Source organism: Rousettus aegyptiacus, unplaced genomic scaffold, assembly GCF_014176215.1.
Source record: "Rousettus aegyptiacus isolate mRouAeg1 unplaced genomic scaffold, mRouAeg1.p scaffold_m13_p_3, whole genome shotgun sequence".
Classification (NCBI taxonomy): domain Eukaryota; kingdom Metazoa; phylum Chordata; class Mammalia; order Chiroptera; family Pteropodidae; genus Rousettus; species Rousettus aegyptiacus.
In genome coordinates, this window is record NW_023416306.1 from 27,510,263 (window position 1) to 27,536,237 (window position 25,975).

A 25,975-nucleotide genomic window follows, 5' to 3' on the forward strand; every position below is an offset into this window, starting at 1 on the left:
GACAGCCTTGGGTTAGAGAGTCACACAGGGTTTTGTCACTGCAGGATTTCCAAGAGGCTTTGCTAAGATATTATGTATCCTAAGCCTCTAAAAGGGAGCTAGGCTATTCAGCATTCCCTAAATATCTTTGAATGTGGGATCTTGTGTGTACTTAGCATCTTGATAGACAAGTGCATTTTGGGAGATAGAATTCTTGGATTGGCCCTGAAAGAGCCCTGCCAGGAAAGCTGGGAGAAAGAGGAAATAGTACTTCTTCAAGGCAGACTGCCCTGCTCAGCACTGGGTTTTTTCTTTCTTACCCTTGATTTCATTAGAGCTTCATGATAACTTTGGAGGAGAGGGGAAGCAAAGGAAGAAAATAACTCTGTGTGTTGAGCACCTAGTATATGCCAGACAGTAAGCAAGGCAATGAAGGTCTGTCTTGCTCACAATGTCTCACAGCCCTGGAACGTAGCTATTGTTAATTCTACTTTACAGATGAAACTGAGGTTTGGAGAGGTTAGCACACTTGCAAAGGTCTCAAGCAAAGCCCGTGGATATTAAGATGAGGGTAGTAAACATTTATAAAGCACTCATCATGTGTCAGGCCTTTTGCTTAGCATTAACATGTGTTTAACATGTATTCATCCTCATAGCAGTCCTGTGATTATTAGGAGGAGGCCGAGGCTCAGAGAGGCTAAGTAACTTGCCCAAGTTCACCCAGCAAGGAAGCAGAAGGACCAGAATTCACACCCAGGCAACAGGACTCCAGAACTCCTGCTCTAAGATAATCCCAATTGCTCCAGAAATACCTTACGTAGTCCTCCCCAAAACCATGTTCCTCTCACCCCAGGTACCAAGAACATCAGCCTGGTTAGGGACTGGGTTTGGGCAGGACTTCCCTCCAGTACTCGAGGAGCCACCTCTGTGGGAAGTTGCCTGGCTGTGACTTCTGCATGTCACTCCAGGCCTCCTTCCCTCCCACACCAGGCTGGCGGCCATTGCTCTGCTGGTCCTGGATGAAGAGGAGAGTGCTTTCTGGTGCCTGGTAGCCATCGTGGAGACCATCATGCCAGCTGATTACTACAGCAAGACATTGACAGCGTCCCAGGTGAGCAAGGGAGGGAAGGGACTTAAGGTCTGCTGCTGAGTTGCTCCTATGAGCCAGTGGATCTTAGAAAAGTTAGGAATCTCTCAGGCTTCCATTTATCCCTCTCTACAATGGGACTGCTAGGGAGTGCCAGTGAGAGCTGATGAGCTTTAGAATTGTTGAGGCCCTCCCCACGGGACAGACTATTGTTATTCCAGTGGTAACATTATGTTATTAGAAACAGTTGGTTTCCTGGGGAGGGGAAGAGAGGAAAATCTGGTGTCACTCGTTATTTGCCAGTAAAGAATTTCAAAACAGGTCAGGTGGGGTGGAAGATGGGACTGGGAGGATGGAGGAGGTAATGATTCTTCACACACACTCGTCACTTCCTTCTGAGAAGCACAGCTGCCTCCATCATCTCATGACCTCCTCAGCTGCCCTCTGAGCACAAGCCAGCCCTGGAGTCCAGTGGAGCTAGGTCAGAGTCGACCCCTCCAGTCATCAGCTGTGACATCACCTCTCTGACCCCAGGCTTGTCTGGTTTTGAACTTCCTGGGCTTTTGAGAGGCTTAAATGCAAAGCCACTTCAAACCTCTTGTCTTTACTACCCCATCTCCTACCTCGCCCAGTGTCTCATTCTGGCTGCATCAGCACCATCTGCTTTATGGAGAGAGGCCATAAAAAAAGTTCCAGAGGGAACTTTCTCACTTCCCACCCCAAACCTATGAAGCCATTACCTACCTATTCATCCTGTTCCCCTTTCCTTCTGCAATTGCCCAAAACCACTTCCTCCTTCCGGGTCATCCCCCTGGGTGGGGAGGTCAGGACACAGTGGGTGAGAGGGGAAGCAAAGGAGGAAAGATATGGAGGAGAAAGGTCAGGGCTAGAGATCAAGACTTAGATCAGGAAATAGGTGGTGAAGCAGGAAGGATATATTTGGCTGCATGGAAGGGAGGCCCAACCTAATAGTGGCTTAAGTGGGGGATTATTCTCAAGTAATGACAAAGCTGAAGGTTCGTTCTATCTCTCTGACATCCTGGCATATGACTTTCATCCTCCTTCTCGCCATCTCATGGTCACAAGATGGCTGTACCACCTCTGGCACTGTGGCCATAGTTCAGAGTGGAAGAAGCAGAGGGTGAAAGGCAAGAACTTGCTTCCTTTCAAACAGCTTTCCCCAACCCAGCGATTTCTGCTTCCACGCACTGGTCAGAACAGTACCACTGGCATCTCTAGTTGCAAGGCAGGCTGGGAAATATTTTATGTTCACGTTTCCACAACTCTGAAATTGAGGTGTGTTGTATAACCAAAGTGTTGTAGTGGGTTATCTTTTGTTTTTGTTTTTGTTCTCATTTTTTAGTATAGAAAATTTCAAATGTACAAAATAATTGAGAAAATGTAATATTAACCTCCACGTATCCATCATCCATCTAGTTTCAATAATTATCAACACAGGGAGGCCAGCGCTATCTCATCTAAACTCCCACCCACTCCTCCTGCTTTGATGGTCTTGAAGTAGTCTCAGACATATCAGTTTATCTGTAAATCCTTCAGAAGGTTCAGTGGCACCTTAGATTGCATGAATTACCCAAGGTTTTGAGCTGGACACAGGCCACAACAGCCCACAGCTAACACCAGGAAGAGGATGTAAATGGAGGGGTAAGGCTGAGAAACCCACAGTTACAGGAAAGGAAGAGCAAAAGGAGACTCACATGGGCCTGTCCTGGAGGTGGGAGGCAAACCACAAAAGAACCGTGTCTTGTAGCCAGGGAAGGAGCCCAGTGCTTGGAGTCAGCAACCCAGTCAAGTAAAAGAAGGACAGAGGCATAACAGTGACCACATCGAGAGGTCACTGGCAACCACTGCCCAGCAGCATCCCTCTTTAGGTTTCCTTGATGTCCAGGGTGGCAAGGCAGTGTGACTCCCCTCAATACCTGCCGCCAGGACCTTGCCCCAAACATGCACTGAGCATCTTCTGCGTGATGCCGAAAATGGGTGTAGAGAAGCAGCTATGTGTCAGGCAATACAAGTCTAAGCTCCTGCGTGGCATGAGGCTCAGAAGGGCAAAAAGGCCAACACTTCACTGGCCAAGACCTCAACAGTCCACAGAGACCTCCGCTTCAAAGCCCAGTGCTCCAGCCCGGGAGCAGAGGAGTGAAGTGCTGCTGCTGTACCTCCCAGCCAGGCAGGTCTCTAGCTCCTCCCTGTGCTCTGCACACCTGGGCTGGGTGGGACCCATGCGGAGCAGCTCCAGGACTACATGTGGACTGGCTGGGTGTGAAGGGGCAGGCAGCGAGCGAGGCAGCCCCTTCCCTGGGGCAGCAGCTGACTAGGGGCCCTATCACCGGCCTCCAGGCGGACCAGCGGGTGCTCCAGGACCTCCTCTCAGAGAAGCTGCCCAGGCTGATGGCCCACGTGGGGCAGCACCGCGTGGACCTCTCCTTCATCACCTTCAACTGGTTCCTTGTGGTCTTTGCTGACAGTCTCATCAGCAATATCCTCCTCCAGGTCTGGGACGCCTTCCTATATGAGGGCACCAAGGTAGGAGCAGGAGGGTCCTGGGTAAGTCCCATCATCCTCTGGGTCTCGAGTCTGCCCCTGGAGAATGGGAGGACGATGTCACCTGTCAGGCTGTTGAGGACATCTGGGAGTAAGGCTTTGTAAATCAAAGTGCTTTGTACACATGAGGGGAAGTGGTGGTTCTGCCTCCAAAGATGCTTTCTAAAGTTATCGGGGGGGGGGGGGGCAGTCCTTTCCCTGGAGAGAAGCATGAGCATGCCCCAGAAGGCACATCCCTACTCCATCCGTTGCCCCTCCAGTCACCTGGGCTTCTTCTCTTCCTCCTGTTTGGACCGAGCTCTGGTATGGGAGGTTGGCACTTGGATCTGGTCCCAGTTCTGCCCCTGACCTTGCTTAGGTGACCCTGGGCAGGCCCTCCCCCCACCCTCCACCCCTGTTTCCACACGGTGGTTGATAACATACTGCACCCACAGTTCACAGAGCACCCTCGAATTTCTTGTCTCATTTGATACCTGCTGATGCCCCCAATAAAGAGAGTATCATTCCCATTAGACCCACCCGCGTCAACCCTTCGCCCAGGGTCCCAGGACAAGTCAAGGTAGAGTCAGGACTCAGCCCCAATCCCCAGATTCCAAGCTGTGACCCCCTGGGATTTCCAGTCTCCGCCTCCCCTGAGGCCTCCCCACACACACGTTGCCTCCAAGGTTTCAACCCATGCAGCCTGTGCAGGGACTCCCGCTCTGCCTGGTGTGTGGGTTCTGCTCCTTCTGGGGATTACCTGTCCTGGTCCCCCATGCCCTACCTGAGCCCCTACTTTGCCCCCAGGTGTTATTCCGCTATGCCTTGGCCATTTTCAAGTACAATGAGGAAGAGATCCTGAGGCTGCAGGACAGCCTGGAGATATACCAGTACCTGCGCTTCTTCACCAAGACCATATGCAACAGCAGGTGAGAACCTGCCCCTCTTTCCTCCACCGCTCCCACCACCCACACCCACTTGTGCATCACCTCTTGTGCGTCACCTCCTCCAGGAAGCTTCCCTGACTGACCTCTCCTCAGTAGGTTAGCTCTCCCATAGCCAGCCCTAAGCTTCCTCTGCCTCAGCTTTTTTTCACCGTTTCTTCTCTGGAAGGTCGGCTCCCCGAGGCAGGGGCCAGAGGCCTCAGCCATGTGGGCAGAATGAATGTAGGCGAGCCTGGGAAGGCACTGAGCTCCGGGCTGACTGTGCTCTCCCCCCAGGAAGCTGAGGAACATCGCCTTCAATGACATGAACCCATTTCCCATGAAGCAGCTTCAGCAACTGCGGACAGTCCACCGGGAGCGGCTGGAGGCTGAGCTTCGGGAGCTGGAGCAGCTCAAGGCCGAGTACTTGGAGACCCGGGCATCCCAAGACCCAGTGGTGCCCGAGGGTTGCACCAGCGAGGACGAGGGGGAGGCCTGACTCGGCCACCTGCACTCCCCAAAGCCTTTCTCGCCTTCAGCTGGCAGGCCACAGGAGGATGGCCATGGCTCACTGGTCCAGCCCCGGAGCCCCATCACCATGTGACACTGGAGAAGTCCCTTCCTCTCTCTGGGCCTCAGTCTCCCACCAGAACGTTATCTTCTGTGACACCACTGGCGGGGTTATCTCATAAGCACGTCCCCAGGGATGCCGCCCCTTCTCCCCTCCTGTTCAGAGCACTTTAACACGCAGACAGCAGGAGTGCTGTCTTTCTAGGGAACCTTGAACGTTCTCTGAGTTTGTCTGTATAAAACAATGTAAGTATAGGAAATAGTTCGCAAGCTTTGGCACTTACACAGTTCTCAATAACCACCTGTTTCTAGGGGAGCCCAGGGCTCTAAGGTGTCCCACCTCTAGGGCCTTCCCAGCCTGGGACACCCCTGGCTGCTGTTTCTGTGGGCGTCTCTGCTAGGCCAGTCTCCCTCCTGGTCCCCCAAGGAGCTGGAGCCCTGTGCATTTAGGCCTTCTTTCTGGGCGACGGCACCTCTCTGACGCTGTGTGAGCCTGTGTTCCAGGCCCAGCTCCCACCTGTTTCCTGAGCCTCCTTTCAGCTCAGCCCATGGCAGGGTAGCAGGGGTGGGGCCGGGGGGATCCCAGGGAAAACCTGCTCGCCACCAAGAACTTGGTGAGGGGTTTGAGCAGAGAGCCCTGGGTCAGACGTCCAGCCTCTGCTCTCCCACCACCAACTTCGCAGGCCAGGGCAAGAAGAGTCACTTTCTCTGAAAAATAGGCGATTGAGAGTGAGGATAAGGCAGCGAGAGAGAGCTGCAGCCTGTCACGTCAGAGCAGGCTCCTGTAGCACCCGCCGTGCAGGAACTCAGTTTCAGTTCTGGGCTCTTCCAGGAACTTCCTCGGCAGACAGAGGCTTCCACCATCCCCCACGAGGCAGGGAGTCAAGGCTGCACAGTGGTTTTGTCAGCCAAACCCATGACTGTGCTGGTGTAGCCTTGAGCTCGGTAATCTCTGGAATGAAGGACTGGGGATGTGGGGTTCTCACATGGAAACCTCGCTCTGATCAGAGGCTCTCTCCAGGGTTTGGGAAGGAGGCCACGCCCACCACTGGGGACCAGGGATAGGCCCTCTGTCACAGGTATGAATTTGGGTTGGCATACCAGGCACCCAGTTTCCCCACACTGTGCTCCTACACAGTCCTGGGTTGGGGACACTCGGGGTTCTTTTACTCCCATATTCCCACGGGCTACTGGCTGGTCCAAGGCACCAGGTTTCCCATGAATGCCCCAAACTGGGGCTCGATAGCCTTTCTCATTTTCACTGAACTCTTTTCATCTGCTGAAGCTCTTTCACCACCGAACAGTACCTGTGAAGCATGATGGTAGTGTGAATGAGGGTAGACTGGGGAAGGCTCCTGGCTGCACCCCCAACAGGCTGGGTGCTGTAATCCTAAGGGCCATCACTGGGGACACAAGGAGATGACACTGGCACCGAGCCTGGTGGCTGGCACAGAGTAAAGCACAACCACAGTCAGTGAGTAACCTTTTTATGAAGAAAATGTCACCTGGAGACACTGGGCCCAGCTGGTCCTTCAGACTCCAGCCTTGAAAATCCTATTCACTCCCCAGCCAAAAATAAAACTCCCTGATCAGACAGGGGCTGCCAGATAAATGGCACGGCCCTCTCCTGTCTTCCCTGCATACCCGCTCACCACCTTTCTCCCTCCTCCTTCCTTCATCTTCCCCTCCAACACCTGGCCCGGTCTCCTTTCCTTTACCCTCTCCCTCCTCCTTCACTTTCCTCTCAACGTTTACCCACTTTCCCCCCTATTTCTCATCCTCCCCCCACCCCCACCGCCCCAGGTGGAGAAGCTCCACCTAGAGCTGGGCGCCTGCACCCTCCTCTCCCCTCCCCACAGGGGAGAGGGTGAAGGTATGCAGTTGACCTAGCACCGTGTAACCTGGTTCCTACATGGCTGCACCATAAAACTGCCTGAGCAGCCTTTTAAAACTACGGGTGTTCCCCGCTCCCTTCCCCCCACCTCCCCCCAGAGCGTGTTATGAGTCATGGGCATTCTGACACACCGAGAGGTTTGGGGACCATAGGACAATGAGGATTGATGCTGATGGGGCTTCCTCCAGCACTGAAGAGGATCTAGCGCCAGAGCCAGGAATGAGAACTGCCTGTCCTCAAGCACCAGCCCGTATAGGCCAAGCTCAGTTTACAGATGAGAAAGACTCAGAGAAGTTAACTTGCCCAGAGTCTCACATTCACTGAGAGTTTAAGCCACGTTCAAGCCTGAAGGCCCTAACTAAATTCAGGAAGGGCTTTTCCAAGCTCACCTTTTCTTATCTGGAACCTAGAATACCTCCCCCAAGGACCAGGGAGAAGGGCAGTCCTGGCCCTGGCCTCCTGAGTGATTTGTAGGGCCTGTGGTGATAGCTCCAGGCAGAGGAAATTAGGAGAAAGAACCATTTGCCTGACCAGGAGGCTGTAGCGGGGACAAGTGGGGGTGGGGTGCTGCTGCCTGCTGCTCCGAGGGAGGCTGCCCAAGGGACCTCCCTGGGGCAAAATCTCCAAGAATAAAAGGATTTCTCAAAGGAAGAGGAAGGGCCTGGAGAGTCCTTTGGGAGACACCGGGCCCTCACACCACAGTGGGAGGTGCACACTCCTACAATAGCCTGTGTTCAGAGCTACTTTCCCTGCCACTCAACCTCACCTCCCAGGTGCCGCTGCCCCCTATTCTTTCTCAGCTCAATCTCCCATGGGCACAGAGCCATAGTGTACAGAAAGATCCATGTTGGGCAGGTAGATGGAGAACTTGCCACTCCCACACACACATTCTGGTTCCCCACATGGCAAATTAAACAAAGCTGACCGTGCTGACACCTAGGAAAGAAAAGTGTTGGTTTCTTGGCCCAACCCAATCAGCAATAAGGCCCAGTAAAATGTACTGGAGGGGGCCAGATCTATTACGTGGTTTTCTAGCTAGGGGTCCCTGGGCAAGTCATGTCCACTCTGGCCTCCGTTTCCCCATGCGTGCAATGCGGAGGAGGTAGCCTTCCCCAAATGGACCAGGATTAAGGGGAAGGGAGGGGGCAGCAAAGTGAGGACCCCACGCCCTACATACACAGCACCTCCAGGAATGGTCCCAGGTTTTGTCTGTTATAGAGACCTCTATCGACGCCCCCCTCCACCCGTCGGTCCATATGCCCATGTTCCCCCAGAGGTCCCTGTCAAACCAGTCTTTCTTCAAACACAGTCCCAGGCACCAACCATCATGGCACAGGGTAGGAAGATGCAGATATAAGGCCGGAAGGGCACATTCACAGGGCATCTGGGACGGCTTCCTGGGGAGGGGTGTTGGTCCCAAGCCTGAAAGGAAGAATGAGTCAGTTTAGACAGCAGGAGATGATGATGAGGGAAGAGAATTCCTGGCAGAAGAGATGGCATGAGCAAAAGCACAGAGGCGTGAGTGCAAGGGGCTGGGAGAAGTACCGGAGATACTGCCCAAACCCTAGGCGAATTAAGACATTCAGATGCCTTAGCCTTGGAAAGATTATGGTGCCCACCCCACAGGTGTGGGGTGGCTGTATTGAACCACGAGTATAGGAACTCCTACAACATCCTACTTTTCCATATGCTTTTTTGGAACATTAAATGTCCAATTCTTTTGTGCTGCTATGGGAAGCATGCAGTCAATTGGCCTGCTGAGCAGTCCAGTTCCACAGAAGTGTGGGTCAGGACTCAAGAGCTTTGCAGACCAGACTGAGGGGCTGGGTTTGGGCAGTAGGCAGGAAGCCCATCCCGATCTGAGCAGGGGAGTGGCCCAGTGAACAGTGAACACTGAGTCGCAGGCTTTGGCCCTGGCCATTCCTTCTTTCTTATCCTTAAAAAAGAGCCCCAAAGTACTTATCAACCCTAAGCCTCAATTTTCTTGTCTGTAAAGTGGGGGCAATAACAGTGGCTAAGTAAAAAAGTTTTTAGAATTACATGAAATAATATATGTAAAGTAGTACATACTATGCTCTGTTATTCACTCAACAAATATATACTGAGTGCCTACTATGTGCCAGACACTGTTCTGAGCCTTGGCCCATACAGATACACCACTGTACAAAACAAAGCTCTTCTCAAGAGAGGTGGCATGGTGGAGTGGCTATAAGCTTGGGCCTGTGAGCTTTGCTGCCTGGGGTTGAATTATTTGCTGTGTGATCTTAAGCGAGGTACTTAACCTCTCTGCACCTTAGCTCGCTTAAGTGAGTAATGGTGTAACCTCATAGGCTTGTGTGACTGTTGAGTGAGGTAATGCATTTAAGGTGCCTAGAACAGTGCCCAGCTCGGTGTTAGGTGGTGGTGATATTAAAAGGCGGGGCCTCCCTATCCGGCCCCCATTGCCTAGGGTGCGCAGTACCCTAAGCCCGCGCGGCTGGTCAGCAGCGCCCCCTCTTGGCTACCGGGAGAAGGAAGGAAGTACTCCCGATCCTCCTGCGGTCCTCCCTGCCCTTTTGCTCCCGGACGGGGTTTACCGAGAGCTTCTCCTGTGGCGGGCTCTGCGCGTGCACTTTAACAGGCCGGTAAATTAGATCGTCTCATCTAATTCTTAAACAGCTCTCTGAGGCAGACACGGTTACTGTTTCCATTCCATCATGGGGGAAACGGAGGCCCCGGGAGGTCGAGTCCCTTGTCCCGTGCCACTCAGAGAGGGAACAGCGGGACGTGAAGACAGGTCTGACTGTTCCCAGCCTCAGGCTGGTCGCGGGGAAGCCCGCCCCAAACACTGCGGCGTGTGAGAGCCGGTGTGCGCGCCGGTTCTGCGCGCGTGTGCACTCCCTGAGACCGGCCTCCGGGGGCCAGGAGCTCGGTCGGAGCGGGTGGAAAGGGAGGGAGTGGCCCCCGCGGGGCGCCCGGGCGGGGCTTGTGCCAGGCCCCTGCCCCGCCCACCAGCCCCGCCCGCAAGGCTGCGGGGGGTGAAGGCGGTGGCTCTGGGCGCGGGGACTCGGCGGGCGGCGAGGAGCGCGAAGCCGGAGCCAGACGCCACCGCCGCCGCCGCCGCCGCCGCCGCCGCCGCCGCCGCCACCTGCGCGGTCATCATCAAGGTAGGGTAGCTCCGCGCCGCCAATCGTACCCTCCCGGTGTGCGCGCAGAGTGCGTGCTGCGCCTCCCGGCTGCAGGTCCCCGGGAGGGATGCTGGGGCAGGGCGCGCCGCGGGGGACCCAGAGGAGCACGGGGGACCTGGCTTCCAGCCCCTCCGCGTGACCTTACATAAAGCAGCTCTCTCCAGGCCTCAGTTTCCCCGCCCGGATAGAGGGCGCAATGGTGGCCCCTTCCTCGCTGGGCTCTGAGGCCGCCCCGTGCTCCCGACGGCTGGGTCCTGCTTGGGCACGGTCTGCACCACCCACCCCTCCCACCCGCAGTGAAGGCCGCTCATCCTGGGTGTGGTGAGCCGATCCCTACAGGCTCCCTTGTGGCCCAAGTGCCCCCCCCCCCGTGGGACCAGTGCTGGGATTCTTCCTCTCATCTACCTGGGTGACCTGCTGGGCCTCAGCTTCTTGGTACAAGAAACAGGAAGGATGGGACACTTCCAGGTCCCTATTAAGCCAGCCTGGGCATGCAGGGTGTGGCGGTCAGAGTCTGCCCGCCAAGTTGCCCTCGCGTCTGGGGCTGAAGGAGCCCTAGGTTGGAGGTGGTGGCCTTCGGCTGCAGACTTGCCTGGACCAGACCCACGCATGCCCCTGGATTTAGGGAATGGTTATGGGAGTTTCCCTAAATCTGCTCAGGTTCTGGCACCCAACTCTATGCTCCAGCCAGGTAATAGGGCCCGCTCACTTCCATGGGTGTCAGACCCCAGAGGCAACACAATGCCAAGAGAGCTGTGTCTGGGTAGGGGTGAGTCTGGGACAGAGCACGTGTTTAAAGGACTGTGTCTCTATGCTCTGAGTAAACAGCTCTGGCATCTGGCCCAGCCCCTCAGTAAGATTCCCTCTGGAAGGCCTTGCTGCCCGATTGCACATACCTTACGGTGGGGGTCTCACTAGCTGTAAATAGCTAGAATCTGCTGGTCCTGCTCTGGGCACACAGACAACATCTGATCCCTCTTCCCCCTACCCAGAACAATCATCTGGTCTCATAAATCATCTTCTCACCTCCAGGCTGAACAACTAACCCTAGGCCCAGCCATTGTTTCTCCTGCTGGAGCCAAAGGGAACAGAGGCAGGACCAAGGAGCTGAGGTGTCTATCCTGGAATCAGCCTGGAGGGTGTTCAGAACCCACCCACATCAGGACCAGAATGTGTCCCTGTGCTTCCTGCACTTCCTGTGTACCTCTGAGTTAGCAGCTGCCTAGAGGTCTGGAGTGAGAGGCACTTCCTGCGTACCTCTGAGTTAGCAGCTGCCGTAGAGGTCTGGAGTGAGAGGAAGAGCCAGAGGATCCCTTCTCAAGGCTTTCCTGCCAATGGGTCCTCTTCCCCATCTTTTCCTATTGCCTGCCCTGATTGAGGCAGTTGTTTCTGAGAATCAAGTCTAGGCCTTCTGGTCTCTTTTGTTCCCCTCATGACCCACCCCTCCCAGGAGCTTTCTTACAGCCAAAAGAAGGTAGGGGCCACCTGGGCAATGATGAGCTCTCTCTCCTCAGAGGTATGCGAGCAGAGGCTGGACGAGCACTTGCTCAGGATGAGCTACCTTTGACTACAAATCTGGTATTTTAAAGGCTGAAATAGAGTGACCATGACCTTGCCTTCTGGCCGTGGTGGAGCTGCCCAGAACTTGGAGTAGACCACAAATGAGTGTTGTTATCCCCTCATAAAAGCAGACTAAGTATATGTGTTGTCACTTGAGCATAGCACCAACGCACAGGCTTAAAGGCTTCCTAAATCTCATTTCATTTCTACGTATGTATAATCTGGGCTGCATTTTCCTGCTTGGCTAGTCCAAGCCATTTTGGCCTGGTTTAGGGGCATGGCAGATTCCGGTTATTAAAAAGTCATCCCATGCTAATAATTTTAAAATGCACCATGGAATTATGGAATGTCCAAGCTGGAAAAGATCTTAAGAAATCATCTCATCCAACCTCCTCATTTTACAGATAGGCATCCCCTGTCTCCAAAGGGTAAGTTATGACTTGTCAACGGTCAGAAAGCAAACGAGCAACCAAGCCCAGGGATCTTGATTCCAAGACAGAGAGAGACAGAGACAGAGAGACAGAAAGGAAACACCATATAGTAAATGAAAGCAATCTGTATTTATTCCTATAGGATTAGCAAAAATAAATATGGAAGGATAAACTTCTATGCTGGCAAGGCTGTAGGGATTCTCCAGTGGCCTTTAATGTTGCAGAGCAATCTGGCATCTTATTACAAAAGTCCATGAAAATGATCCTAACTGCCCTTTGCCCAAAACCTTCTACTTTGAGGACTTTCCCATAAGGAAGTAACTAGAGAGAGAAAGAAGTGTAGTGCTGGTTTATAAGAAGTTGTCTTATAGTGAAGAAGCTCTTGATGTTTTAGCTGAGGATTAATATACATTTCACATACAGCTTAAAAAACAGGGACACTAAAGCTTCTATTGCCAGAGTCTGGCCAACACAGAAGCAGTGTGGTCCAGAGGAAAGGCCCCGAGACTAACAGTCAGCAGACGTAGATTCCACTATCCCGCCCTGTGACCTTAGGTCAATCCCTTCTCCTTTCTGTACTTCGCTTTCCCCATCTGTGAAATGGGATAGATTTGGTGATTGCTGATTTATTTTTTTTTCAGCTCTGATAACCCACATTCTAGGCTCAGTAAATCTTTTATCTGAAACCTTTATTGGAAGGAGCAGTGAACACAGAGATAACCAAAGAATGTCCCAGCTTCCCTCAGCCATCACCAGTGAATCTCTTAAGAGTCAGGCAGCTGGCCTTTTTCCCCTTTGTCATTTCCAAACTTCCAGAACCTGGATTAATTTAGAGCATGGTGTGTTTTTGTTTTTATATTCTTTACCAAATATCAGAGGACTGAGATTTTTCAGGAGAACCAGAAAATAATTCAGCAAAATCCTCTATTTATTATTTTAAGTTTACAGTCAGTGCCTTGCTTCCTTCAGAGACATAGAAGGTGCTTTGCAATCATACCTACTATGAAGGGCAGGAATCAGTGACTTCATTTCTGTGGACAAACATTTATTGGGCACTTCCTTTGTACTAGACCTTAAGATGCCTCCCAGGGGCCAGTAGAGTGCCATGAGAAACATGTTAGGTTAAACTTTGTGAAATGGCCAACATCTGGCTGCTTTTGACTTATAAGAAATGGCAATTTTATGTGGTCTGACCTAAATGGAAAAAGATATAATTAAAGAGCAGCGTGCCCCTTACTATCTATTATTGAGAGATTGGCAGGGTGTGGTGGGGGCTAGGAACGTGTGACTATAAGCTTGGAGAAGTCAAGAGGGAAGATCATGTGAGCCTCACCTTGAAAAATCAATAATAATAATAATAGCTAACATTTATTGAGTACTGAACCACCAGCCTGATTCTGTCCTAAGTGCTTTATTTATTTAGTCATTCAACCATTCATTTATTAAGCACCTACATTGTGCTAGGTATTTTCCGAGGAGGTGGGGTGTGTCTTGACAGTTAAAAAAAAAAAAACATAGACCCAAAAAATTCTGTCGTAAAGGAGCGTACAAGGAAAGAAAGACAAACAATAAATAAAATAGGTGGTGATAACTAAGATGGAGCCAAGAAACAGAGAAGTATGTTTCTGAATTGTGGGGAGAATGGAAGGGAGAGGGTTGCAGTTTTGAATAGGGGAATCCTTGAGAGGTGTCTTTGGGCAGAGGCTTGAAGGAGGTGAGCAAGTACACTGGACTGATTTCTGGGGAAAGAGCCATCCAGGTAGAGGGAACAGCCAGTGCGAAGCCCTGAGGTAGGATCATTCCTGGCGAGTTCAGGGAAGAGCAGGCTCGAAGAGAGTGACGATGGGAAAGGGAAGAGGGGACAGGTGAGACAACCTGGAATTCTGTAAATTTGTGTGGGGGACACTATTTTTATTCTTCTCTTTCAGTTGAGAAAACAGACGTAAGAGAGGTTAAGTAACTTGCTGAAACAACGTCTGACACAGGAACTAGGGCTTTCAACCCAGGGCAGCGGGGAGGCATGGAAGGCTTTTTGAACAAGGCAGGGGCATGGCTAGATGTGACTGTTAGTGAGATTCCTCTGGGGTACAGAGAGAAGGTGTGAAAGTAGTCCAGGCCTGGGGCGATGAGATTAGACCTGGGCAGTGAACACGGGGGTAGAGGGTGGCGGGAACTTGGTGCTGGGGACGAGGTGGAGGTGCACTCCAGGTGAGCAGGAAGTGAAGGAGAAAGCCTGGCTCTGGTCTTGGGTTATTTATTTAGCAAACAATAGCACTTCTTCTGTTCCAAGCAGCATGTAAGATTTTCTATACATTAACGCATTCATTCTGAAAGCAGTCTATAAGATAGATTATTACTCATAATCATTGCCATTTTTTAAATGGTTATATTATATTGCATGTAAATTATATCTCAATAGTTAATTTACAAAGAAAGTGTATTTGTTTTTTCTATTATAAATACTTGATAATGGAGAATTTAGAAAAAGATAGGAAGGCAGAAAAAATGTCCCACACCTTCTCTTTTCATCTCAGATAATCAATATAAATATTTTGGTGTGTTTACTTTCTGTCTGATTTCTACTATTATCCCCATTTTACAGATGAGGACACTGAGGCCCAGAGAGATTGAACAGCTTGACCAGGGTCATACATTTGAACCCATGTCATCCAGCTCCAGTGTCTAGGGTCTTAATCACTGTGCTATGCTATCTGCGGGCAAACCTTGCAATATCAGAGTTGGTGGGTTCCACTGAGACACACCCCCTCTGACCTTTACCCCCACCTTTCACTCACCCCACCCCCAACATCATTGCACAGATAGGGAAAGTGAGGCACGGTGAAAGGCAGGCCTTGCTCAGCATCTCTCAAACAGTTAAGAGCAGATATGTGAGGTCTTATGCTAATAAGAAGAAACAGGGAGCTGAGAACTTGCATAGGTTTGATGTGACAGCTGCTTCCAGCCTGGCCTTGAGCCCGGAGCTTGCAGGGAGCTGCCAAATGGCATGACCCTGCCCACAGGGGGTGCTGGGAACTGCCAGGGCCAAGCCTGTGTTCCCTGGGCCTGAATCTCATCCTCCAGCCAACTCCAGGTGGGAGGTGGCCAGGTGATGGGGAGGGAGAGTGCGGAGCCTTGCCAAGCCTATAGACCCCCTGGGAATTGTCTCTTGTACTCTGACTGTGCATTTGTTTCTGGCTCTCGTCACAACATACTCCTGGGACTGCTTGCTGCCAGGGATGCAGCCCTGGCCTCCAGTCCCAGCTCAGTCACTGGGTGACCCTTGGGCCAGGGTCTTTCCCGCCCTACCTGCAAAGTGGCATCATAATGGTGCCAGCTGCAGGATGAAGTGAGATGTGGATGGAAAGTGCTGGCACAGGGTGTGGCACACGGAAGTGCTCAATGGACGGCCAGCTACTGTTGCTATTCCTAAGGCTACCCCAGGGTGGTGGCCCAGGCTGGGGACCTTAGCCTGCCCTAGCCAGAGCCCCTTCCGCAACACTTCCCTTCACACCTGGCTAGACCAGGTAGGGCCCAGCCGGTGCAAGAGGAGACGGGAATGAACCTCTGACAGTGGCTTGGAGTTCAGGATTACAGACAATAAAGGACAGAGTGGAACGAAAGAAGCCACACTGCTGAGGATGGAGGCCGGACCCGGCCACTGACATGCTCCGTAGGCAAGTCCTGTCCCTTCTTTATATCTCTTGTCCTCATAAGCAAAATGTGGAGACTATTTCCTGCCTTAATAATCATAAAGATCTTCATCCCAGCGGCCATCTATTGAGGTTTTTCTATGCTTGGGGTGTGTGGATGGAGATAAGCAGACCCATCATTTCCTTCAAGGTGGTGGGGTGGGGCGCTCCAGTTCTGATAGGGAAGCCCAGGAGCTGTAGCCCCTCAAGGAGAGTCCTCTGTCCCCAGCCTGGGTTGGGGTGTGAGTTGGGAAGTCTCCCTGGAGGAGGTGATGCCTGAGTCAGGTTATTAATGTGATTTGGAGTGAGCCAGACTCAAGAGGGGGAGAAACAAGGAGGCCATCTGATAAGTCTCCTCACCTCTCCGAGCCTCAGTTTCTTCATCTGTAAAATGGAGATAATAGCTACCTGCTTTGCCTAATGGATAGGGTTGTTGTGAGGCTCAAAATTGGATAAGAGTATGGAAGCACTTCATAAGCTATAAAATGCCAGGCACCCGTTTGTCGTTGTTTATTGTGATGTCTGGAGCCCCTGGGGGTTAGAGTAATAGCCAGCCAATATCTGGGTCTAAGAGAACATCTGGTCTATTTCGAAAGGCCTACAATCAAATCCAGCAGGGACAGAAGGCCGCCATTCACTTCCTACCCCTTGATTTAGGAGCTCAAAATATTTCTGTATGGGGTGTGGCTTTGCTTAGAGGGGGGCCCCGAAGGCAGCCATGACCCAGTCACAGCCCTGTCCTGAGGAAGAGAGAACAAGTGCCCACAGAAACCCATCAGGCCATAAGCACTGCGTCCTGGTGGAGGCTGGGAGCTCTGGTCAGGCGTCAGGGACAGTCATGACTGAAGGGGACTGTAGGGACCTGCCAGGTAAAGGGATGGAGGACAAGGGAACACCACGGAGTCACTGAGAGGAAACAGACATGCAGAGAGAGGTCTGCGATGTACTGTTAACTAGAAAAGCAAGGAAGAGAACAATCTCTGTGGAACGAGCCTGTTTGGGTTTGAATGTGGGAAAAGAATATATCTACACACATGTAAATATAGAGAAATATTCAGAAATATCAAGCTGGTTATCACTAGGTGGTAGAATTTTATTTTCTTTTTCTGTGTTTTAAATTTTTATATGCAATAGACATTTCTATAAAAAAATTTGGCTGTATAATGTTACAATATAATAATAATAATAATAATAATAATAATAACTAATAATAATACAGATAGTATAAAAATCTGGCCAGTCTGCTGTCACCAGGCTGGAGGTTTTAAGGAGGCAGCCACAGCACTAGGACAGGCGAGGTCTGCGTGACCCCCCCCAGTTCTAGCCTTCCAGAGCAATTGAGAGCAGAGTTCAGGGGCAGCACTAGAGGAGAGGTCTCCGGGTGCGTTCCACGATTCTCCTCTTGGAACAAAGACTGGGGATTTTAGGTGGTCGCAAGCACAGTCAGCACTATGACCAGACTGCCCCCAAAGCCAGGGACTGTAGGCTGCATTGGCAGGAACAGGGCTACGGCCAGGAAAGGGAGGATGGCTGGAGTTCGGGCCACCCCCTGAGGCACTAGGCCAGTGGGACAGATCCAGAGGCCTCCTGGCTGGGGAAGGGCCTGTGCTCGCAGGCTCCGTGATGCTGTAGGGCTCCATCCCATCATGCCAGGCCCCAGCAGACCCCTTTTCCTCAATGATGCACGTTCTTGGTCTTTGGTCCCTAAGACTCTCACAGACCTTCCTGCCTCTTTGCAAAGGAAGTACAGAAACTAAACTACCACCGTATTTCACTGAATGCTGGGCACCACCTACTGTGAGAGGTGCCATTATTTTACAATCCATTAAGAAAGAAAAAAATAGCAGACAAACTCCGATGATGAGTTGCATCCCAGTTTCAGAGATGTTAAAACATTAGAAATAATGTCTTGAAATCAATTAGGTATGACATGTGGCAGGCCCCATACTAGATGTATCTTCACTCATTTAATTCTTACATACATTTCAACACTTTTTCCTTATTCAGCCCCACAAAAAAAAGGATCCTGAGTTCTGGCCCTTGGAAATAAGAAAATGTTCGCCCTGCAGAGTAAACATGTCCAGGTCAGAAATGCCCCAGTAGACTGGTCATTAAATGCCCAGCGCTTTGAGTAATGGGGGAGGCCTGGAGGAGGGCTGGGAGCTAATGGACAGGAAGGAGCTTTGAGAGCTTGTCGGCTGGGTTATTAGCCTCATCCTTATTAGGACCATGACCAGGAGTAGCTTGGCCTGTGGGCCATCCTGGAGCGAGACCGCAGAGACCTGCCCCACACAGATCATCCTAGAACCTCACCCAGACTAGCCCATCCATTCATTCTTTAAAGCTACTTTTCAATTTCATTTTTCGAATGGGACCTTTGTTCATGTACTGATCACTTTCTGAATGTGAAACATGGCTCAGGCCTAGGGATGTAGAGCAGAGTAAAAGAGACACAGGTGCTGCCCTCGTGGGCTCACAGACTGCAGGAGAGAGAGGCAGCAGTCCTAGAGTCCCATAACACCTGGAGCAGGTGCCCGAAGGAGAAGAGAGGGCATGACAGCATACGGAGTAGAGAAATGTGCCTAGCCCAATGTCACTGAAGAAGGCTGTACTAAGGTCAGGACTTTTGAGATGAGATTTGAAACGTGAGTAGGGAATAATAAGGTGACTGGGGAAGGGAGCGAGCTAGACAAGAGAAACAGCCTGTGCAAAGCCCCTGAGGCTGGCAGAAATGAGCATTTGAAGAATTAAAAGCACTGAGTGTCTGTGGCTCTGATCTCTGGCCATGGTGGAGCTGGAGAGGTAGAATGGGCCAGACAGACCCTTTGGGCCCTGGAGCAATGGCCATCGAGTGGCATACTCAAAATTGCATCTTTCGAAAAGATCTGGGCGAGATGGTAACAGTGGGAGTAGCGATAAGTGGATGGTTTAAGAGATGTTTAGAAGGTGGGGTGGGATTAGTGATGGATCGGCTGTGGAGACAAGGAGAAGGGGGCCACATGGACGACCCCTGGGATCTGGCGTGCCTGGCAGTGCCCTTCGCAAGGCCTGACTTGCAGGAGGGGTGCTCAAGGAGACAAACTGTAGTGGACAAGGCTTTTACCCTGTTAGTACCTCCTACCCTTGTCTGGTATTTGTCCATTTTCCCCCCAGCCATACTTAGTTATCCTCGTTCATCCAGCATTGGGATTTTGCTATTGGATGTGGAAAAAGACAGAGTAAAGGAGTTTAGGGTGTTGATAAGGGTTAGGCGATGGACCGTGGAGCTGGTAAGAGGAAAGAGAATGAAGAGAGAAGGGGGCAGATGGGTGGGGAGAAGGTAGAGGGAAGTTCTCATGAGTGAAGAACTGGAGGAGGAGGAGGCCGGGCCTGGTGTCCCAGGTTATTGGAACAAATGAGCATCATGACATGTGGAGCTGGCCTTGCAGAAAGGCCGAAACCAGGCTTGGCAGCAGATTGGAGGCATCACTAAACGGGTTATGGCGTCTTAAAGAAGGGCCTCTGGTCCAGGGCTCGCTCTCTGGGCCTGAACCTGCGTTTTTTGTGTTTGTTTGTTTGTTTATCCACTGTGGGTACTGACAAAGGGCTCCTCACCTCTGGCAGGAAGCTGGAGGTGGGGACTCTGGCAGGAAGCTAGAGGTGGGGAGGATATGGTCAGCAAGGGATTGCTTGAATTAGTGATTATAGTAGCAGGAACATTTTCTCATGGTGACAAGACGCGGGGTGTGGCCAAGAGAAGGGATGGCCAAGGTCAAGGAATGGAGGCTGTTTGAAGATGAGATGATCCTCGTACAGAGGGAAATTGAGGCTGGAGAGGCCGTGGGACTTGTTGGAGGTCACACAGCTAGGGAGTGTCTTTCCTGGTATGGTTTTCTATGCCTTGAGTTCCAGATTTCAGAGGTGGGGTTCCTTTTCTGAATCTTCCTCTGGAGATGAGACCGTGATGCTGCTGAGTCTACGGCCTGGGCCAGGAGTCAGGAGGCCTGGGAGGGGAGTTGTGGCCAGCTGGGCGATGGACAGGAATGCATATGGGGAGACTTCCTGGAAAAGGGAGCAGCTTAGCTCGGCCTTGTAGAAGCTAGACATAAAGAGCGACGGGAGGGAGTTATTGGCAAAGGAACAGCAGGAGCAAGGGGCTAGCAGCGGGACGCCCGTGAGCCTATCTGGGATGCCTCGCGCATACAGTCGAGCATCAGGTACCGGCCAGACGCCAGTGGCCGGGGAGGTGGGAGGAGCCTGCCCCGGCAGAGGAGTATTTTATCGCTGACATTGTTTAGAATCGCAGGCCCATCGTGATGATAAAAAGTCAGACTTTTAGTTGATTTTATTATTTAAGTTCTCTATAGAAAATTCGGCCCCTATTGTCTGCGCCCAGGCTGATAGTTCACCTCCCTACTGCCCTTGTCACCCCCTGCTTCCCCTTCCCAGCAGTGGGGAACAGAGCCCTAGAGGTAGGAGAAGGATTTCAGGCCGATGCCTCAGAAAGCTCAGGGCCATGTCCACAGCTGCCCAGCATTGTGCCAGGTATGGGCTGGCATACCTTGGGGACCACTGGGTTGCAGAGGCTCCAAGTCCTGCAGTGTCCAGGGCTGCTCCTGGCCATCAGAGGCAGAATCTTTGGGCACTCCCGATCTCTCCCCACTAAGCAGAACCTGCCAGAGCGTCAGCACAGCAATAATGCCTCTCAGGAGTTATTTCCCAGACCGCAGATGTCTACGGGACCCCTCATGGGCACTCAAGCAACAGCCTGAGAGCTTGATTTGCTTAGACCCATTTCACAAATAAGGAAACTGAGGCTTCAGAGTAAAGCAGAGTGACTCCTGATTGCCCCGTGTCCCCCATTGTGATAGCCCTTGTAACCTTTGCTAGGATGCACGTCTCCCTGCCACCCACAGCCGCCCTCAGAGTGAGAGGGTGATCGCACAGAGGAGGCAGCCCCAGAGGGCTGAGAGGTTCAGGGATCAGCCTGTGGCCCAGCAAGGGGCTGGACTGTGACCAGGACCAGGAGGCAGCCAGTTTTAGCATCAAGAACTAGAGATTTGCATTCCCTCTGGGATCTGCCAGTGATAACCCAGGTGACCTTAGACAAGTTACAGCCCTTCCTCCGGTCCCTCCCTGTTTCCTCACCTGCAAAGTGAGGGAGTTAGACTAAATAGTCTCTACCATCCCTGGGAGCCTGAAAATCCTCCCTGAGAGTGTCTCCATCTTCTATTCCAGTGGCCTCCAAAGTGACCTATGCAAGACATTCATTGACGTCCTGGGAAAATATTATCTAAATAAGAACGTAATTCAAAAAAGTGTAGGTCCCACTGCTCTAACCTCTGGTCCTTTCTATATGGCTGCCACTTCTGGCACAACACCACATTTGTGATCCAACTTTGAGCGGGATGTGATTTCTCCATGTTTCTACCCGTCCCCAGGGCAGAGACCCCATGGCTACCTCTGGGCCCACAGCCACCTCTCTCTCCAGCCAAGAGTTGGAAAATGTGGATTGAGTTGATGTGCTCCAGTTTACCCATCCATCATGGGGGCTGCTGGTGCTTTGCTGGCCTTTCTAGTAGCAAAGACGTGGGGTGTGTCTTCTCTCATGATCCCAACGAGCCCCATCTTTCCCTGCCTAAACGATACTCTGAGCCACGGGAGGGCCCAGGTAGGGTGAATGACCCCTGGCCTCACAACTAGAAGACCTTTCTTCCCCAGCCATCCTTGGAATTTATCCCTCTGAGAATAGCAACACAGATAAGGAACAAAATATTTGGTACTGTATCCAGGCACAGAATCAAAAGAAACTTTGTTCTCTGTCTTAGAGTACTCTCCTGGGCTGAGGGGCTGGCAACCTGGAATCCCAGTCTTGGTTCAGCCCTGTGTGGGTGGCCCTGGGTGCGCTGACTCAGTTTCTTCTCCTGCACCCTGTGATCTCTCGGGGGCCAGTGCTACTATTCTGAGGTGTGAAATCTGGGTTGGGAGACCCCCTCTACTGAGTGGTTCTCAGGCTCCATCTGGAGGGTTCGAGGATGGTCTGGACTCCAGATTAGGTGTGGGATAAGGACAGCTTGGAGTATTATAGGGAGGAGGCGGGAAACTGAGTCAGGCGAGAAACTCCATGGCCTAGAGTGGCGCCATCCCAGGGCCACATGGTCAGGGGCCTCAGACCTCTGAAGGGCTGTTGAGGGGCAGCAAATGTGATTGGTGAGACTCCAGAGACGGAGACGTGGCAGTGGGGGAAATCATAGACTTCCACGCGCTTGGAGGAGGAAGTTGGGCGCTTGCGCAGCTGGAAGGGGTGAGCTTCCCGCCACTAGAACAGTATAAGCCGAGACCCTCCGACTTTTCATGTGAAATGGCATGGAGAGGAGGGCAGAGAGCCGGGCCAGATGCCAACCTGGGTTCCTGACCCTGGACACTCAGGCGTATTGTGTCTGTTTCTTGCCTCTAGAGCAATAAGATTATCTGAGTGTGGATCTGGCTAAGAATTCAATTAGGTAAGAATTATAGATTGATTTAGATTCTAAGTCAGCGCTAAGGGAGGGGCACAAGGCTTTCTCTGTTTCCATCCGTTTAAGGGTTTGGGTGCCTCCCAGCACAGATGAGCCCCCCACCCCTGCCATGCTGCCTCTCAGTGTAGTCACATCATATAATAAAGACACAAAGCACCTTTGCCTCCATTCTCCCTTCAGAGCCTCCCTAAAGCTTCAGGAGGGTGGCAGGCAGGGATGCACAGTCCCATTTTATGGATGGGGCACTAGGGCCCGGAGAGGGACAATGACTTGAGCAGGGTCACGCAGTGAATGAGGACAGAGCAGACCAGATCAGGGGCCCTGGTCGCAGAATATCTGTGCACCTTCCATCCACAGAGCAGGGCCCCCAGCTAAAGCCCGGCAGGAGTTCTGCCTATCGAGGGCACTAACTTCCTTGAAGGGCCCTCCCGTCATGAGGGGGAGCCAGAGCCAGCTCCACAGGGGGACAGCAAGCCGGAAGGAAGTCCGTGAGAAGAGCCATCCCTCTGCCTGGGAGCAGGTTCTCGAGTACATCCCAAAGGCACTTGGGGGAGTAGTGAGGAGCCTCACCCCACAGGGCTCCTTCTGCCAGAGGCCCTGACTAGCCAGGAGTGAAAGGGCGAGCAGCTATGAGGAACCGAACTGTCTCTCCATTCCCTATCTGGAGGGGTCCTGGGACCAATTCCCCAGGAATACCGAGGGATGACTGAAGTTTCGAGGGAGTCAAAATTTATATCTGGATTTTCGAGTGTGGGTGTCAGCACCCCACGATGTTAAAGGGTTGATCAGCTGCGCAGTTCGGTGGCATGAGGTGCATTCACACATTTGCACGATCATCACTGCCATGATTTTTAAACTTTGACTTCCCAGTAACATACTCTATTCTTTAGTAGCTTTGTTTACATGTAATGATGACGAGTGTGTGTTTGGTGCCAAAACATCATGCTTGACACAAAGGACCTTACATGGACCTTTCTCCTTACCAGTCACTGCTCTAAGTCACTTTAAGTGAATAAACTCGTTGAAGCCTTACAACTCCTCTATAAGTTAGGTTCCTGATGGACCTTGCTTTACAGGTGAGGAGACTGAGGCACAGAGAGGTTTAGTATCTTTCCCCAGATCCCTCCCTGACTTGTCTGGGCCTGCTAGTTGCTCTCGTTTATTGAGGACTCACTGTGTGCCTAGGCTAAATGTTCTCTGTTCAGCCTTTGCCCTGTCTCACAGCAACCCGGCCAGAGACGGGTACCCATGTGGTACTGAGACTTAGAGAAGATGAGTCTGGGTTTGTAGCCAGGTCTCTGACTCAAGCCCATGCCTTGACCACCTGCCCTCAGTGCCTGATATTTAGATGGTGAAGCTGTCATGGAAACACCTGCCGGATCTCGAGTGCAGACCTGAACCCACGTTTATAAAAGAATATCTGAGAGATAGAAAGACAAAAGTTGGGAAGTGGCTGTGTGCTCAGGGAGCCTTTGGGGGCAGGTTCCTGCTGCCTGCTAGTTGCATATCCTCAGAAAAGTGAGTCCACTGCTCTGCGCGGAGCACAGCTCAGCATCCATGACATGGGGATAATTCTCCCCAGCCTATGGAGGGTATGAGGAGGAAATTGACAGATGAAAGGGAAGGACTCTGTAAATCACAGAACGGTGGTTCTCGAAGAGTGGTCCCTGGACCAGCTACATCATCGTCACCTGGGAACTTGAGAAAAATGCATATTCTCAGGCTCTACTCCAGACTTTCTGGATCAGAAACTCTAGGATGGGTTCAGCAGTCTGGGTGTTAATCAGCCTTCTGGGTGACTGTGATGCACTCTCAAGTTTGGGACCCACTGTTGGAAAACTTTATGCAAAATGTAAACGAGATACTGTCACCGGTCCTGGCAGAGTCAGTCTTGGGGGGGAAGTGCCCTTTCATCACGGGGCCCTGACATCTTTCCTCTTCGTCCTCAGCTGGGCCTCCTGCCTTCCGTGGCCTGAAGGCCAGTCTGAGCAATTGGTTTGGGCAGAGCTCAGGAAGGCTGGAAATGAGGAGGAGAAGGAGAAGGTGGCCCCATCATCCTCTCCTGGCAGCTGTGCCGACGCTGCCTAAGGAGTTGATTAAGGCTGAGCAGTGGTGTTTAGCAATGTGTTAATAAGCAGGTGAGGGAGAAGCAGGAAGGAGTTTCCTATCACCCTCCTGCATGTGCGGCTGAGCTAGGAAGCAGAGTACTGGATCGGCCAGGCGTGCCCCGGAGCAGGCAGGCCTAAGTCATATGTGGGGACCCTTACCACCGGGAATGGGTTGAAGAATGAAAGGACACCATTTTCTAATTTAAAAACCCCATCCGCTGAGATTTGGCCTACAGGCCTGGCCTCCCTGTGTGGTTGCTCTTTCAAAGAGCAGATATCTTTCAAAGAGGCAGATCAGGCCTTGACGACTCCTGGTCAGTAAATCCGGCGGCTTTGCATGCTTTTCCCTAAGCAGCCATGCTCCCTTCCTCCTGAGTCAGACAAGGAAGACCTCAGAGTCTTCCTCCTCCCCCTCCTTGCCATGCTCCGTGGCTCCTTCAGCCAGTTGGAGCCGGGTGTGAAATGAACCCCACTTATTTCTTCCTTAGACACAAGCCCAAAGTTGAGGGAGGAGAATGCTTTCCCCAGGTGAACGTTCTAACTACTTAATTGCAAGGGCCAAATCCACTTCAGCTGTCACCAGGTCACACCCCTGGTTACAAACGTTGACGCCTCCCTTGGTCTCGAGTGCCAGCTCTGTAGCCAGTACTCAGAGCCCCTGCCTGGCTACGGCTTCAGCCGCAGCTCTCATTGTTCTCTGCATTTGCCCAGACCCCAGACAAATCAGACCCTTTTGATTTCCCAGATGTTCCTTTTGCTTCCCCACCCCATACTACAGGCCTGTCTCTGTGCCTCAGTGCTCCCAGGTATGGCTGGACCAGGTGTGGCCAAGCACAGTGCCTTCCAGCTGGAGTGCCTTCCCTTCACTCTGTGCCGGTCTCACTCTACTTGGCCTTTAAGGCTTAACTCAAAAATCTGCACTGTAGCCCTCACCGACTCCCCAGATTTCCACTCTCTCCACTCTCCCAGCCGCATCCTGTTTAGCCTGTTTGCCTTGAATTGAGCTTGCTGGTTACATGTCTGCCTCCCCCATCAATCTGAGCTCTTGAGAGGCAGAGGCCCCTGTCAGGGTCATCACTGGCTCTCTCCTAGGCTCTAGGAAGGCCCTAGCGATGCTGGTTGAATTCACTCTGGGCCCCAGGTCCCTTGCAGCAGAGCAGAGTGAGAGCCGATTTGTGGGTCCGAGCCAGGGACTTGCCAACAACAGAATGCAGGCCCTGGCCAGATGCCCACACCAGGACGGGCTACAGAGCTTTGGCCTTGCCTCTGGCTTCCTGTGGGACCCTGAGTAAAGCATTTAGTCCCTCTCTGGGCATCATTGCCCCTCTCTGTCCAAAGACAGACCCAGGAGCTCTGCCAGGGAATGGATGATGAACCAGAAGTGGGACTTCTAGGTTTTCCTCCTCCTGGAAGTGTCTTTAGAAAGTCCCCAGTAACCTTTATCTCTCGAAACTCCCAGATAAGGATATTGTGGGGCAATAAATCTGCATGGAGTTTTGGTCAGGGCCTGATGTGGGGGAAGGAACAGG

At 52.0% G+C, this 25,975-nt stretch overlaps 2 protein-coding genes and 1 long non-coding RNA gene across 8 annotated transcripts in view; 2 read left to right on the forward strand and 1 right to left on the reverse strand.

The window, feature by feature from the left end:
- The window catches only part of TBC1D2 (TBC1 domain family member 2), a 44,875-nt gene extending 39,515 nt beyond the window's left edge, over positions 1 to 5,360 (forward strand). For all 5 annotated transcript variants that reach the window (XM_016146286.2, XM_016146287.2, XM_016146290.2 and 2 more), the window contains 4 exons: positions 970 to 1,090; positions 3,425 to 3,610; positions 4,415 to 4,536; positions 4,828 to 5,360. In XM_016146286.2, the coding sequence (XP_016001772.2) occupies positions 970 to 1,090; positions 3,425 to 3,610; positions 4,415 to 4,536; positions 4,828 to 5,029 (631 nt within the window). In that variant the 3' untranslated portion in view covers positions 5,030 to 5,360. The remainder of the gene's footprint in view (positions 1 to 969; positions 1,091 to 3,424; positions 3,611 to 4,414; positions 4,537 to 4,827) is intronic.
- Positions 5,361 to 7,820: 2,460 nt separating this feature from the next.
- Positions 7,821 to 9,894, reverse strand: LOC118615037. The gene is made up of 2 exons (XR_004956295.1): positions 9,571 to 9,894; positions 7,821 to 8,416 (listed from the first exon to the last, which is right to left on the reverse strand). It is a non-coding gene; the product is annotated as an uncharacterized LOC118615037 (long non-coding RNA).
- The window catches only part of CORO2A (coronin 2A), a 51,455-nt gene continuing 35,047 nt past the window's right edge, over positions 9,568 to 25,975 (forward strand). The window contains exon 1 of one of the 2 annotated variants that reach the window (XM_016146293.2): positions 9,568 to 9,618. The gene's annotated coding sequence lies outside the window, so the exon portion shown is untranslated. Of the gene's footprint in view, positions 9,619 to 10,055; positions 10,141 to 25,975 lie in introns of those variants that run through there. The other variant, XM_016146292.2, reaches the window with a different exon arrangement.